This window comes from Coenobita brevimanus, chromosome 97, assembly GCF_032717465.1.
Source record: "Coenobita brevimanus isolate Jiangsu-jjx chromosome 97, ASM3271746v2, whole genome shotgun sequence".
Taxonomy (NCBI): Eukaryota; Metazoa; Arthropoda; class Malacostraca; order Decapoda; family Coenobitidae; genus Coenobita; species Coenobita brevimanus.
The window spans coordinates 48225613-48241147 of NC_137050.1; the positions used below are offsets into that span (position 1 = coordinate 48225613).

General features: G+C 41.6%; 1 protein-coding gene across 1 annotated transcript in view; it reads left to right on the forward strand.

Annotated features, from left to right (window-relative positions):
- Positions 1–15535, forward strand: part of LOC145413691 (cell adhesion molecule 2-like) — a 262375-nt gene that overhangs the window by 202260 nt on the left and 44580 nt on the right. Inside the window, exon 3 of the mRNA XM_080283345.1 lies at positions 14261–14396. Within this exon, the coding sequence (XP_080139471.1) occupies positions 14261–14396 (136 nt within the window). The remainder of the gene's footprint in view (positions 1–14260; positions 14397–15535) is intronic.

Sequence of the window (15535 nt, forward strand, 5' to 3'; positions counted from 1 at the left end):
CCCCCTCACCTCTCTGTGTGTGCTCTGAAAAGGGGATAGTGAACTGCAGGGGGGGGGGGAGAGACTTCAGCCTGCAGTCTACCGGGTTGACGTTCAGATGGAGCTAGAACAACTACAACTAGGTTACCGTGCTTCTCACACTACTCTGCAAGCTCGTTGTCTTAAGGCGATTTAGATCTGGTATGCTGTATATCTCTGCCAAAAGACGATACAGTTTGATGTGTCAGGCAGGAAAGTGACGAACATTACCTAAGTGTGAAGTAAATGCAGTGGAATGGCTGACGAACTTTTAATCTTTTCATGAGTATCAATTTTTCTCAGTTGCCCAAAATTCTGATATACATAGCTTTCATTCCCGATATTCCGGCCAAAATTTCCCGTAATTTGCATATAAATGGAAACTTAGTTGATCACGTAAAATGTGACAGGAAGTGAATACCAAAAATCTCTTATTGATGGAGATTTCTTTCTTAGAATCCTAATCTTGGGATCGAATTTAGGACGAAAGGGAAGGATAAGAGATCGTGAAGTTTTACATCTTGAATCAGGTCACGTATTTTATTAGCTTCTTGCAATTTCTTCTCGACTTAATTTAGATTTATGATAGTCTCCTCAAGCTGTAGAGATTAGAGAAAGCCAGATAAAGCCTTCATTAATCCCTACACTATCATGCGACTCTACTGAATAAAACTGTTTGGTATCAGATAGAATGAAGAAAAAAAAATGAATTCTTGAGCTGAAGAAGTTTAAACGTCAAGGGTGACCACTTTAGAGAACATTATAATTGTATTTTCCTTCTTGCTTTCTTTTTTTAATGTGAGGGAGAAGGAACCAAGGGCCGCGAGCCTGCAAAATTACTCCTTGCAAGAGAAAAACAAAATTCAAGAGAGAGCCAAATTCAAGATTCGATCATTTCGAGATGCCTGGACACACTGCGTTTGAAAGACTGGAGATCATAGAAAGCAGGAAAAACAGACAGAGGGAGACAGCTCCAGAGTTGACCTGTTGCATAAATGAAGGACTGGGAATAACGGTTAACTCTTACATTAGAGAGTTGTACAGAAAAGGGATGAGAGTTTACTGCTAGATGGGTGCTACGCACCCGTCGTAGAGGTGGAGGAATGCATGCAGACAGTTCAGAGGAGCAGTGACCATTGATTAGCGATAGAAAAGAGATAAAGATGCAACAGTGCGGCGAAGAGACAGAGGTTGAAGGGAGTCAGTAAGAGGAGAGTTAATGAGACGAAAAACCTTTGACTCCACCCTATTGAGAAGAGATGTGTGTGGGGAACTTCCCCACACATGAGAATTGTACTCCACACAGGGGCAGATAAAACCCGTGTATAGAGTCAACAATTGTGCAGGGGTAAAGAAGGAACGGAGTCGGCTTAGCACACCTAATCTCTTGGAAGCAGATTTTACAAGAGATGTAATATGATCTTTCCAAGATAAATCCCCAGTAAATGAAATCCCAAGCATGTTCAAGGATGATGCAGGATTAAGCTGAATATTATTAAACATTAGTGAGTATACCTGTGGAAGACTTTGTCGGGTTGATATGTGTAAAACTGAGTCTTTGATGCATTAAAAACAACCAGATTATTTTAACCCCAGTCAGAGATACGAGCCAAGTCAGACATTAGGTGTGCCATAGCCTCATCCCTTGTTTGTTGAAGTAACTGCTGAGATGGACGTTGCGGGAACCGAATGGAAAGGTGAAGGGTGGAGTCATCAGCGTATGAGTGGATAGGGTTAGATGTACAGCTTAGAAGATCATTGATGAATAAAATGAAGAGAGTTGGTGATAGGACAGAGCCCTGAGAAACACCACTGTTAATCGATCTCGGAGAAGAACGATGGCCGTCTACAACAGCGGCTATAGAACGACCAGAAAGGAAGCTAGAGATGAAGGCACAGATAGAAGGATAGAAGCCGTAAGAGGGCAGTTTGGATATTAAAGATTTATGCCAGACTCTTTAGACGATATTATTCAATTGTGGATAGGCTTTTTGAACTCTTCCCTTTTTACTCTAACCTTGATTATTATAAAATTGTCATCTCTCTACCTTCAGTGCCGAAATGTGACCATAGATTAAAACTAGCATAGGATGTTTTAGTCACGAAGAAGTGCTGTGGAATTAATGTAGACTGTCTTTTCCTGTCAATGAGCTACGGAAAATTTACTGTCAGAACGAAAATCTAAGCCAAGTTAGTAAAAGAGAAGTATGGAGGGATTAGATACAGCCTTCTTTAACTCCAGGACGACTAAGAGAATTCTCTGATGCTAAACACAGTAAAACAAAACGTCATTATGCTTGAGGAGGGAAGCGCTGACATCAGGGATATGGACTTCAATTAGTGGTCGTCCTATTTAGTTTTTTTGCTGTTGTCTTTTCGGAACATTGTATCCAGCTTTAAGATGTTTCGAACTGTAGACTGGAAACAACTGGCCACCTCCGCCTTGGGTGGGAGTGTCCTACGCCCCACATCTTGTCGGTAAATGGAGCTCTCTGATGCCTCTTCTTTACTCGTAATTCGCATCTGGTACGTTAATTAACTCATGTATGGTATTCAAGCAACCTGTGTTGATATAAAAAGAAAGAAAGAAATATATATCCTAAGAGAGATTATTAAGCTGTAACCAGCAAGGAGCGTTGTGGTGCTGGTGTTGATATGTTGATGCGACTGAAAGCGTTACGAGAAATACTTTGAGATGATATGGCCATGTGGTGAGGATTGAGAGTGAGAGGCTAACCAGAGGAGTGCATGTGAGTGAGGTGGAGGGGAAGAGAAGGAAGGAAAAACTGAGGATGAGATAGAGGGATGTGGTGGAGAAACACATGAGAAGGGGGGGGGGAATGAAAGTTGGAGAGAAGACTTCCTAATGGTAGAGGACAAGCTGACATGGAGGCTGTTTGTGGTCATATTGTGTGTGTGTGTGTGTGTGTGTGTGTGTGTGTGTGTGTGTGTCAGAGAGAGAGAGAGAGAGAGAAACACGCAGAATAAATCACTGAGGAAAAGATGCTGGGGAATCCTCCAAGCCGACGAGCACACAGTCCATAATGTTTTGTTGATATTCGAGGCAAGAAGCACACAAACTTCTACATTAAATTTTCACCGACTCGGGGGTGAGAAGAAAGTTTTAATGCTCGAGTTATTTCCGCCTTTTCCGGCAGGGTGTTGCTCTGTCGCGGCCCGGCTTGTCAATACCAGGCAGGGGGCGCGGTGTGGCAGGGGGATGGGGGCGCTGGCAGGGGAAGAAAAGCTCTCTCTCCCCTGCCTGGCTGAGAATTTTAGGAAACAGTCTTTGCCATGACCAGGAGTACAATTAGGGACCTGAAAGTAAAATTTGATTGTTGCGTTTCAATACCAAGCAGGTGGCCCGGTGTGGCAGGGGGATGGTGGCTCCGGCAGGGGATCCATCTATCTTTGCCTGAATGCGAATTTTAAGAAATGATCTATATTAGAAGAGTCTGAGGACATAGTTGTAAATTTGATTATCTGTCGTACTTTTGTCAATACTTGGCAGGGGACCCATTGTGGCAGAGGGATGGGACTCTGGCAGGGGAAGCAGCTCTTTATTTCTCCACTTCCAAACTGAGAATTTAAAGGATAAACTTTACTATGACCAGGAGTACATTTGGGGACCTGAAAGTAAAGTTTGATTGTTGCGTATCAATACCGAAAAGGGGCCCGGTGTGGCAGGGAGAAGGTGATGTTGGCAGGGAAAGCAACTCTGTCTCCTCTGCCTGACTCCTCCTCTGTCTGGCTTCGATTTGAGGCAGTAATCTTCACTATGCTCAGTAGTACAATTAAGGACCTGGATGTAAATGTGATCCTTGCGTGTCGTATACTAGGATGAAAATATGACCTTGTAACAAATTGATTTTCTGACCTAAATAACTCTTCTAAAGTCGATAGGTAATATTCTTAAGCATTCTTCATACTTTGACATAAGTGGGAGTGAACTTTTTTTTTCTTACTCACATGATCGGTACAACTCTAGGACTCCTATTCTCGTCACTGGCACCTCTTCCTAAGCTATTTTTTTTTTTATATGGCTAGTTAATATCCTTCTGTACGCTATATTATATGTAGAGTGTGGTGATAATGGAAGCGTTTATATAACACAGAAGACAGTAAGGTGTAATAAGCAAAATAAATCGCTTAGGGAAAAGTGTAAGGGAGCATCCTAGACCGACGAGTTTAAAGGGCTAGAACACGTATCCAGCTAAGACCAGACGATTTGGTTCAACCAAGAGTGAGCCATAGAAGCCTGAATGTTAACTAATGCATTGCGAGTGTGTTATTTATATTGTAGTCTCTCCTCCGATCATAGTATCCAGCGTAGGGGAGACTTCTCGAATTGGAGGGGTTAGATATAGCCTTCATTAGTCCCTTTAATACGAGAGGGAGGAGTAGCAGTCGGTTCACACTATATTCTCAGGTAGGAGGAAATTCTAACTTTCTCTGGCTTGTGTAATTCACTCTTAGCTGAATAAAATTGCCTGGTCTCAGACGGAATTCAAGAAGAGAAGACGAGAGTTGTCTAGACGCTGAGTTAATTGTGACTGTAATAACTCTCTCATGCTCCTATGATTCCCTCTCACCTGAACAAAATAATATGGCTCATAGTGCAATTAAAAGCAAGAGAAAACGTACCATGGGAGGTGAAGATGATGTCATTTGTTCTTATTTTATTCAGTTTGTTTTCTCCGGCCATATGATTTTGCTGTGATTAGTGGAGACCTTTTTGGAATAAAGGGGCTTAAAGATGGCTATTTCCGATCCCTCACTCTCGGAATGTTTAATATCAGTAACATGTAATCGTCTGGTTGTAGTAAAAACACTAGAGGGGCACTCAGTGGAGCGCATCTCTCAGACAAGGGCAACGTAATTCCCAAACCACTCTTCAAAATGGGTTAGGTTTTCTCATCACTGATTAGGGTTTCGCAAAAAGTGTTTTCCGGATCCAACATCTGTAATACGATCCGGATCGGTCCCAAGACTTAATCGATTGTTCCCTGGGACATGGGCTATCTACCCACCAAAGTTGGTCCAAGTCTCTCTTTTAGTTTTTGAGTAATCCTGCTACCAGACAAACAAACAGGCAAACGGGGGTGACAACATGCACTCCTTGTCGGAGATAGTAATAAAAAATAATCGTAGTCAAGGATTAGAGTGAGAGATGGCATTAGCAAAGGAACCTACAAACATTTGTCTCCTAGTCTGAAAGAATATAAGAATCACGAAAGAAAGCAGCGGAAATGAGACATTCAGAAATGTGTATGCCTTGTTTGAAAAATAATTAAATACGAGAAAAATCTATACTACTAAATTTCTCGGTCATTGTATGTTGAATGTTGTTAAAGTTTTATAGGCTACCATACCGGAGCACCAGGAGGCTGAAAGTTGGGGTACAGGGGTAGCTCAGCATGGGAAAGAACATAGGCATGGTGGCGTTGGCCTTCGAAGTTGTTTTTAGGCCGCCACTGTTATGGCCTCGAGGCCGCGATGGCTAGAACTGTCATTAGGAGGCTGAATTTGTGGTTAGCCACTGAGGCCATTTTCAGATTTATCTTTAATTTCTGTTTTCCATTTTTTTCTGATGCAATAGTGTGTCCGTGTTCACACAGTGGCAACGATTCCCGCGAGAAACCATTTCTGGCGAGAACGGTGTGGCATCAGAGAGAGAGGGGGTGGGGGGGGGAGCCTCCAGCCTCTACCACACAATCGTTTTTTGCACACACCTCTGGATGCACCTAACGACGTCTCGTGCAAAAATCTTTAAAGACTGTTCACTTTGAGTTTTTTATTTATTTTTTTTTCTTAGAGGGTTAAAGTGTTTCACCCTTTCTTCAACACATGTCCGCCGCCTGGCGTCAACAGGCATGACGACACCGCGGCAGCCAACGGTTGCGCCGCTAAGGTCGATATTCCCCTGGCTAACGGCGCCCGCCGTTCCATAAAGCTACTGGCCCGCCAGCAGCTTAGAACCTCCAACTTCCGAGCTTCTTACCTATTCTAATTTAGCTTTTATTTTTCTTCTTTAACAATTTGTGACATTTACTTGATGAAGCTACTGGAGGTTGAAATAATAGAAGTCTAACTTTGCCATTATAAAGTAAGCGCAATAGATAGGCGTTTCAAGGGTAAACGCGAGTGTACTGGAATGTGTGAAAAATCAGTGGCGAGTGCAGTGTGTGAAATCTAAGAAAACCCAGAGAGAAAACGCATTAGGTGTTTCGAGAATTGTCGTAGCATCAGAGAGCGCACGAGAGAGAGAGAGAGAGAGAGTGAGAGAGAGGGGGGGGGGAGGAGAGCCTGCGGCTACATTAGCCACCATTCCTAACTGAGCCAATAGAGCTGAGTATCTGTGTGTGATGTGTTTTGAGCACCAAGGCAGTGCATGCCAACAACTTAGCAGTCCATGGTGCATTACAAACAATCAAAACCGCTTGCTACGACATGCGTGTGTTTTGAACACCAAAGTGCTCCAAAAATACACCAAACAACTGCTTGCTATCACACGGAAATTTCTTGGATTGGAGACTAATGGCTCGGCCAAGGTGATTTCCTTATAAACGACCCCTAGAAGATGCCTCATGGGCGGGGATGGAAGTCTTGATTTCCTGACTGTTAATATACAACTTTATTATGTGTTGTGTGTCTATATATCTGTGAAAAAAGCATTTTCGAGAATACTGCAAATAAATTGACATGGCTAAGAGACAATCAGTCTGGACCAAAGGCCCAGCCGCCCGGAGGACCTAGCCAATTAGGCCCACGAAACGAACCAAAGCGGCTAGTGTGGAATAAGGAAGTGTATTGAATAAAGCGTAAAAATCAGTGTGCTTCAGTTTTACAGTGTTAAGATACAGATGATGGCTGTGAATGGAATGCTGAAGAGGGAAATGATGAGTCTGAGAGTGATAGGGAGTGAAGAAATTCAAGAAGATGGATGAATATGGTTAGAGAATGTGTGTTAAAAAACATAAATGGATGTGGTCAGAGAATATGTGAATAAATATCGTGGAAGTCGCGGAAGTGAAACACTAAGAAAAGAAATTGGGGAATGCAATATTTATATAATAAGAGGCACATCAAAAGTTTTTTTTTTTTTTTTTTTTTTCCAAGACAACCAACAGACTGATATTAATTCCCCTCTCATCAGGAAACATTGTATTGCAGTGATCGTCAGTCCGTTGCAGAGAAGCTGAGACTTTTTAAGGCTTGAATGATGGATGAATTGGTCTATGTCCAGTGTCTCTGCCTCAGTCGATAGCTCTTCCACCTCTGTTTTTCCGTTTCTCTCCTGGACGCTTAAAATGTATTTCTGAGAAACCAGGTAAGGTTAGGGTGAAGAACATAATCAAACCTTTAAGCACAGGGACGTCATAAATAGTTTGTTTCTGCTACCTCCGGTCAATTGCATTTTACTTTACTTTAGGGGATCCTGTTGCACCGTAGAGGATGCGAATAGTCTCCATCAAGCTCCTCCATCATGAAAAATCTCTCCCAAAATATATCAAACAAACAGCTAGGAAAGAATACCTAGAAAATTCGTCCTCTGACTGGAGGGTTGGCGAATGTATTTTTGTGTGTGGATGGGTAGCCCGAAAAAGTTGAGATGGAATTACGAACGCCATTTCATTTGGTTTCAAAAACCTATCTAGCGACACGAAAGAAAATGGATGGTCAGTCATAATTTGTAGATCAGTTTCAAGTAGCACTGTCTGTGAAGGAGAAGTAAAATAAAATATTGTCTTCAGGCAACGTATAAGCAGGTATATATTGAAATTAAAAACTGTATTCCGTAGGGTAATTTATAAGATAGACATTATAAAAGAATCCTATACAGGCGTGAAGCAAAAACTCGTATCTGGAAGAGGGTATACGTTTTGCTAAATACACGATTTACTTATGCCCATTTATGATTCTTATATTTCATGACTCGAGACAAGAGATCAGAGGTAAGAAAGAGGCTGATACGTGAGCTGCCCCATCAGCTCGCCGCGCCTTATCTCACCTCGCCTTATCTCACCTCGCCTTATCTCACCTCGCCTTATCTCACCTCGCAATCTCTTCACCTCACCTTCACCAAGAACTCCCGAATCCAGATATTTGCCGATCAAAGAGCCTCCCTAGCACTTATTCATTACCAGTTTGCTTCAGCATATGACACATTAATGTTCTTTGGCATGTGTTATAAGTAGAGTCATCACTGAGGAAAACATAAAAAAAAAAAAAAACTACTGAATATTAGTAAGCCCTAGCATGCAAATAAATAGCTTAAGTAAAGAAGTTAGAAATCTTCCTAAGCCAGCGAGAATAGGAGCGTCGGTGTAGCGTTGGTGGAGATGAAGCAATCAGAGTTTTTACCCGGCAATGGGGGGTCGCACGTCCCACCCCATCCTCACTAAAACTCCTGATGGATGTTTGGCTCACAGTATGCCATGGTCGCACCCCGCCTGACTCGAAAAACCGTGAGATCCATATGTGATTTGAAATGTAACTAAATGTAATATTGGTGTAGCTTGTGCAGGTGAAAATAGTATTACCGTAGCTCAGGTATTACTTGGCTTTCCGTCACAGAATATTACTTTCAATGCTGTAACTCCTGTACGCATTATACCGGTGTTACATGCGTTCGTGAATCTTCTTGGATCTCCTGATTTTGCTCAGCCTAGGTGGAAGAGTGAGAGCTGTGGCGTCATAACTAAGTGCACTGTCGGTGAAAATCGTATATGTAAAAAATAATTGGGTGTACTGATTTTTCTCTGCCTGAATTGAACATATAAATTGCGATATCATAATTATTTGCAATATTAAGTTACCTAGCGTGCATCATTTTTACTGGAACTACTGATATTGCCCATCCTGAATCAATTAATCACAAGTTCCAATGTCGTAACTACAAGGAATATTGGTCCAACTCGCGTACGTGGCCAGTAAATGATCAACTCTTGTACCACGAAGCCGTTTCTATTTAGCCGATTGTTACTATGTGTTGGCGGTATTATACGTTTTAGAGGGGATCTGTGAGAAGTGGAGGGTTAGATAAAGGCTAGTCTTCGTTGGCCGCTTCACTATAGTCAGTTTACTTTCATTTGACAGCACTGAGCCACTTTGACAATTTGATTACCATGTCGTGGTTCCATGAAATTCGATGAGCCTTAGTCAATAATATGAATCAGTCTCCTTGGTTACCAGTTAAATATACCCTCCAGTCTGACAGCACTGGGCCATCAAGGGAGCTGAAAGGGGTTGGGTTCGTTGTTAGATGAAAACAGACGAAGTGTCAAAGTCCTTCCTACCGTAATTATAATCGCCTGTTTGTACTCTGAGTAATATGAAGCCTGCATAATCGTAAGGAAGAGATTAATGATGTCCTGCCTATTCATCGCCCTCTTTCAGTCCAGTCTCGAATTCAGAGTAAGGGAAGTCAATAACAATAGTGTGAACCTTTGCAAGATCATATTTCCTTCAATCACTAAGGTGAGATTGGATTCCTTAGAGGACAAATGAGGGAATGGAATGTTGACAGTGAAGAAGAGAACGATAATGATAGTGAGGAGAGCGAGGGTGATAGTAAAAGAGAATGAAGGTGAAAATGAAGAGTGATGGTGATAGTAAACGAGTGAAGGAAAATGATAATGAAGGAGAGAGTGAGGGTGATGGTAAAACAGAGAATGAACATGATGAAGAGAGTGATGGTGATAGTGAACCAGATAATGGAAATGATAATCAAGGAGAGAGTGAGGGTGATAGTAGAGAACGGTGATGACAGTGAAGAACAGAGTGAAAGTGACAGTAAAGAAGAGAATGGAGGGGATAATAAAGATGAGGATAAGGGTGATAGTAATGACTAGAACGAAAGTGATAACGAAGAAGAGAGTGGAAGTGATAATAAAGAAGAGAATGATGGTGATAGTAAAGACCAGAATTGAGGTGATTGTGATGGAGTGGAGGGTGGTGATAATGAAGGAAAGAATGAACGTGGTAGTTATTTGATAGTTAAGAAGGGAACGTAGACAGGTAGTTGTGAAGGAAAGGAAACGTGCCAGGAAAGAAGAAAAAAGCAAGTGATAAGGAAAGGACGAAGGTAACTGGGAAGAAGTGAACTAGGATGATGGAGAAGGGAAATGAGAAGATAGGAGGAGAAGGAAGGTGACACTGAAAAGTGAATGGGACGATAGCAAAAGGAACTGAGGCGATAGTGAAGAGAAGGAAGGTAACAGAGAGGAAGAGACTGAGGATGAAAATAATGGAGGGACGAAGATGATAATTAATCCACCCACTTCGATATTTTTTTTTAATCCTTTCCATCCTCTTGTGATTATATTTACCTGTGTATAGAACTGCAGACAAGAAGGATAAGCAATAACCTTCATTAATTCCTTGACGTAAGAAAGTAAGAATAAATTAGAAAAAAACACGCCATGATATTGAAAGAGTTACGAACTTAAGGGTAAAGAAGAGACTGAAGAAGGTAGTGATGAAGGGAAAAAGGAGGCAAGAGCGAAGAAAAGTTATAACTAGGAATAGACAGGATGGAGTTGTGAAGAACAGAATGGAGAAGTATGTAAAGAAAAAGACTTAGTAATTAAGAACCTGGAGGAAATATATATCAAATATAAAATGGGTTTGGAGGTAAGCGGATGGAGGTGTGAGTTAAAAATAAGAATTTTTGGTGAGAGTATAGAACGGAGAATGGGGATTGATGTGGTTGTGATAAAGAATGGGGAAAATAACAGAGGTATTAGTGAGAGGGAGACGAGGGAAGTGGGAGAGGGAGGAGAGAATAGGAGAAATAATGAGAAGAGAGGAGTGGGAGAAGGAAGAGAAAAGAATAGAAGGGACAGTGAGAAGAGAGGTATGTCAGAGGGAAGAAAGAGACAAGAGTACTGAGGCATAACTGACGAAGGAAAGAAGTAATAGGAGAAGCTAGGAATGAAAAAGGAATGGCAAGAGTAACAGAAGTAAAAGAGGAGAAAGGAGTAATGTTAAGGCTTGTGAAACTTAGAGAGAGAGAGAGAGAGAGAGAGAGAGAGAGAGAGTTGCTTAAGACTGTGTGTGTGCTTGTGCGGGTATCCATGCTATTTTGTGTGTGTGTGTGTGTGTGTGTGTGTGTGTGTGTGTGTGTGTGTGTGTGTGTGTGTGTGTGTGTGTGTGTGTGTGTGTGCGCGCGCGCGTGCACGTTACGCATCTGATCGGGACGAGGGTAATGGTATTGGAATCAGTCGTAAAGGAAAGGATGAATAAACGAACAGCACTTATTGGATAAGGTAAGGACACATTCTATAGCCCGTTCACGTTAATCTGGCCGAGATGTTTTTTTTTTTTACTCCTATTTTCTGTAAGTAGCAGAATCAGATAATACTACGGCTCTACATCGTTTCCACACCTCTTCTACTTGACCATATTCGTTTCCCTTGACCTGGCGGATAGTTTCTTCATTTTCGAACTTTCTTTTTGTGTGTCTCAGGTAAAACATTATCTTTTCATACACATCTTTTCGTGGCTGTATTCTATCAACTTCAGCTTGGCCTAATATGTCCATCTTTTCTACTTGGAGGCTGGAAAATAACAGGAGATTAGCACAAGAATAAAGTGTATGTCACGAAGAAGTCTAGGTCTAAAACTACCATCTTTCTATCTTAAATGCTGAGCTGTTAATACGAAGCTTGTTTGTCATGAGGAAATATATCGTCAGGGATGTAGAGCCGTCGCCTTGTTATTCCACCACTGAACTACTTAATATAAACTGCAAAGGGCGAAAATATTCTCCAAGATAAGGTGAACGTGCTATTGGGACTGTAAAGGTAGCTGTATGCTCGTTTGATTGTAAAGGTAGCTGTATGCTCGTTGGATTGAGAGATTTTTTTTTTAACCCTTCCTCTCCAGGTAGTAGTTTTGTCTATTACACATTAACCCCTTTGCTCTGGTAGTGTCATTTATAGTTTACTTTGCTACTTCGAGACCAAAATGTTTAACTTAGGAGAGACTTCTAACTTGACAGGTAAGATGTTGCCTTCGTTACGCCTTGCCTCTCAGTGCCAGATGTCATTCCTGATTGTCTGTAGGAAGAAGGAATACTCTAAAATAAAATGTTTGAGCGTCATGGTTACTGAAACATCATCCTGTATTTTACTCCACGGACTTTGTCGGTATTATCACTGTTAAATATCGACAATCAGTTTCAGCTGGAAAAAATTCGTCTGGTGTCAGTTGATGTAGAAGATGTAAGTTTTCCTGATCATGAGACGGTAGCGTTAATTCTATGAACGCTTGGGGTCCTATGACTAACTTGAGCCAGAGTAAAATCGTAATGCGTCACCCGGAAAAAAATAGAAAGATTAAATGAGGTAGATAGATAGAATTAGATATATAAACTAGATTTGTCACGACCATGAGAATGTTTCATATATCTAGGCAGAATAAAGGGGAATTAAAGAGATGTATGACAGATTTATGAACCGCCGTATAACAGAAGCACTAGAAGGTTTATAAGTACTTTAGACAGACAGATAACAGATTTAGATATATTGAGAGTTGTTCCAATCATAAGTATGTTAAAAATGTATAAGCAGCATAAAGGAGAATATTGATGGATACATTGTAAATTTAACAACTATAACAGAGGTGCTAGGAAGTGTCCATTACCAGCGAGGATGCAGGTGAGAGGGGGAGTCAAGGAAAAAGTGCATCTTGGTGTGAAAACGTAATAGAGAGATATTACTGACGGACCACTGGGGGAAGGCAGGTCCATTTTTTGTTTCCATACCAACGATTTAATCCTGGTGGCACACATGTGGAAATGGTGAACGCACTGGAAGACGAACTCTAAACTGGCTTTAGTCTTTAGTACAATGATTTATTTTCTTAGTTTATTTGTACTACTTTAAGACAGCTACATTCAGATTAGAAAGGACCTCTTTAGAAGTAATGAATGAATTAAAAAGGGCTATATCTATTTCTTCCACTTCTAAAACTTCCTGCTGCACTGAATTAATGTGTTTCATGGAGCAGTAATAAATAAGAGCGACGTTCTCTGACAATGAAGCTTTAGAATGCAAGTTTTCTGTCCTTATTTCTTCGAGTGTGTCAACTACAAGCAAATATCCATAAATAAAAATTGCTCTGAATCCCCAAAATACAGTGACGGCTTACACTAGGCTCTGCATCCTGCTAACGGGCGATTTTATATAATTTGAGGGAGCATACTAATAGTGAAGGAGGTACTGAGAGAGAGAGAGAGAGAGAGAGAGAGAGAGAGACTAAAGTCGTTCTTGAGCTGAGCAAACGTTATGTGGTCGAAATAAGAATAATAAAAAAAAGATTCATCTTACTTGGTTAAATGGTCTGGAAATCTGCAAGTGGTCTGATCTAATCTCTGTGCGAGTCCGTAAACTAGTGAATATTTATAACTTGTCCCTGTTCACCCAGCACTGCAATTAGGAACCTGGATATAACACCGGCAGTTGTGGTGGTCTTCTAGGGGAAGGTTGGGACTTGGAGTATATTAACTGTCTCCCTTAATCCCTTTCATCAATTGATTTTTTTTTTTAATTCTTGCTGTCTTCCAATGATCCTGTTATTTTGGGTGAAACCAAGTGCTGTGAGGGGGATCAGAAGTCTCCATCCGCCGATTCAGAGTCTGATTTCTCTTCCTAAGCTGGATATTAACATCGAGTTGCTGGAAGAAGGAAACTGGAGATTGAGTACTTGGGCTAAAAGGGTCGATAGGCATGAATCTAACCCCTTCCTACCTTATTTCCTCCACACAATAAAGGATAGCAACGTAGTGTGGTGTCCTGTGGAAAAACTGACAGCATTAATTGTCTGCCTTAAACTCGATACGGTTGATAAGTGTATATCTGAACCACTTCTTTTTTTTCCCAACCAGCACTTGAAGGGAGTAACGCAGTGTCTTGTTCTAGGGGAAAATTTTGACGGAAGGTCTTATGCTTAAACCTTAAATCGCAAAGTGGAATGCATTTTTGTAACTCCTGTGGTAAATTTTCCCATATTAAAGAACGCAGTCAGCAACCATTTAGGAAGGCAAAATACATCGCGTCTGGCAATAGATAGATAGATAGACTTACTTCAAAATGCATCATAGATATTTGGGGTGTGCATCCCACTTCACGATTTCCTGTTTAAACATAAGATCCTAGTATTAATTTATTATCTGCCTTAAATGCTTATACAGTCAGTAAATGTACATCTAACCCACTCTCCTTTTCCTGCCCCACAGCTGAAGGGGAGCAACGCGGTGTCGGTGATACTGCGTGACGTGGAGCTGGTCACCTCGGGCACCTACCGCTGCGAGGTGATCACTGAGGCGCCTCTCTTCCACACCAAGATCGGCGAAGGCAACATGACGGTCATAGGTGGGTGGATGATCGCTGGATTGAGGGTGTGGTGGGAGCTGAGAGGGGTGGAATTTGGAACAGGGTGAAGAAGAGCAAAGAGGAGTGAATATGGAACAGGATAGAGAGGAGTTAGAGAGCAGACTGAAGTGGAATTAGGAACAGGGTGAAGAAGAAGTGGAGGAGCAGACAAGAATGGAATTTTGAACAGGGTGAAAAAGAGCAGACAAGGGTTGAATATGGAACAGATTAAGAAGAATTAGAGGAGCGGAGAGGAGTGATTTGGAACAGGCTGAGAAGAAGTAGAGGAGAAGAGAGGAATGAAATTTGGAACAGTGAAGCAGAGTTAGAGGAGCATTCAGGAATAGAATTTGGAAAAGGATGTAGAATCTGAGAAGAGACAGGAGTGGTATTTGGAACAGGATGTGGAAGAATTTGAGAAGACTGAGTATAGTGGATTGAAGGAGTAGATTGGGAGCAGAATGAAGTAGTGGGGGGGAGGCAGCGTGGATTAGAGTAGCATGGAATGGAACAGAATGGAATGAATGTGGAACGAAAAGCGGAGTGGGGTGGAATGAGGAAGAGGATGTTGTAAATTTAGGGTTAGGAAGGAGTGATGGGGGAATGAGGTAAGAGATGGATGAAGTGGAGGTGGAGGAGGAATGACGATTAGTAGAAGGATGAGGAAGTAATGACATCAGATATAGGACTGAATACAAGGACATAGGGCAGTGGGATTTGGGGGAGGAAGGGGTCATTGAGGGTGAACGATAAATGAATAAAGAGTATTGTAGGGAGGAGATGAAGGAGATGTCGAGATGAATAGAATTAGGAAGAGGTAGTAGTGGAATTAATTACACAGAAAAGTGAAGATGGGGAGAGAAAACAGCAGAATTAGGGAAACGGGAGGTGGAAGTAGAAACAAGAAAGAGTGAAACTGTGGACAGGAAACAGCGGAAGGACAGCAAGGAGTGGAATTAAAACAGACTGGAGTAGGGAGGAGTGAAATTGAAGCAGGGACACGAAGGAAAGGAATAAGAATGGAGTGAAACATAGTGACGTGAAGGAGAAATGAGAGCACAGTTGGGTGGAAACAGAGTGGTCTTAAGTGGAGTACAGCGTCGTGGATGTGAGCTGAGAGCAGAATGGAAGGAAATCCG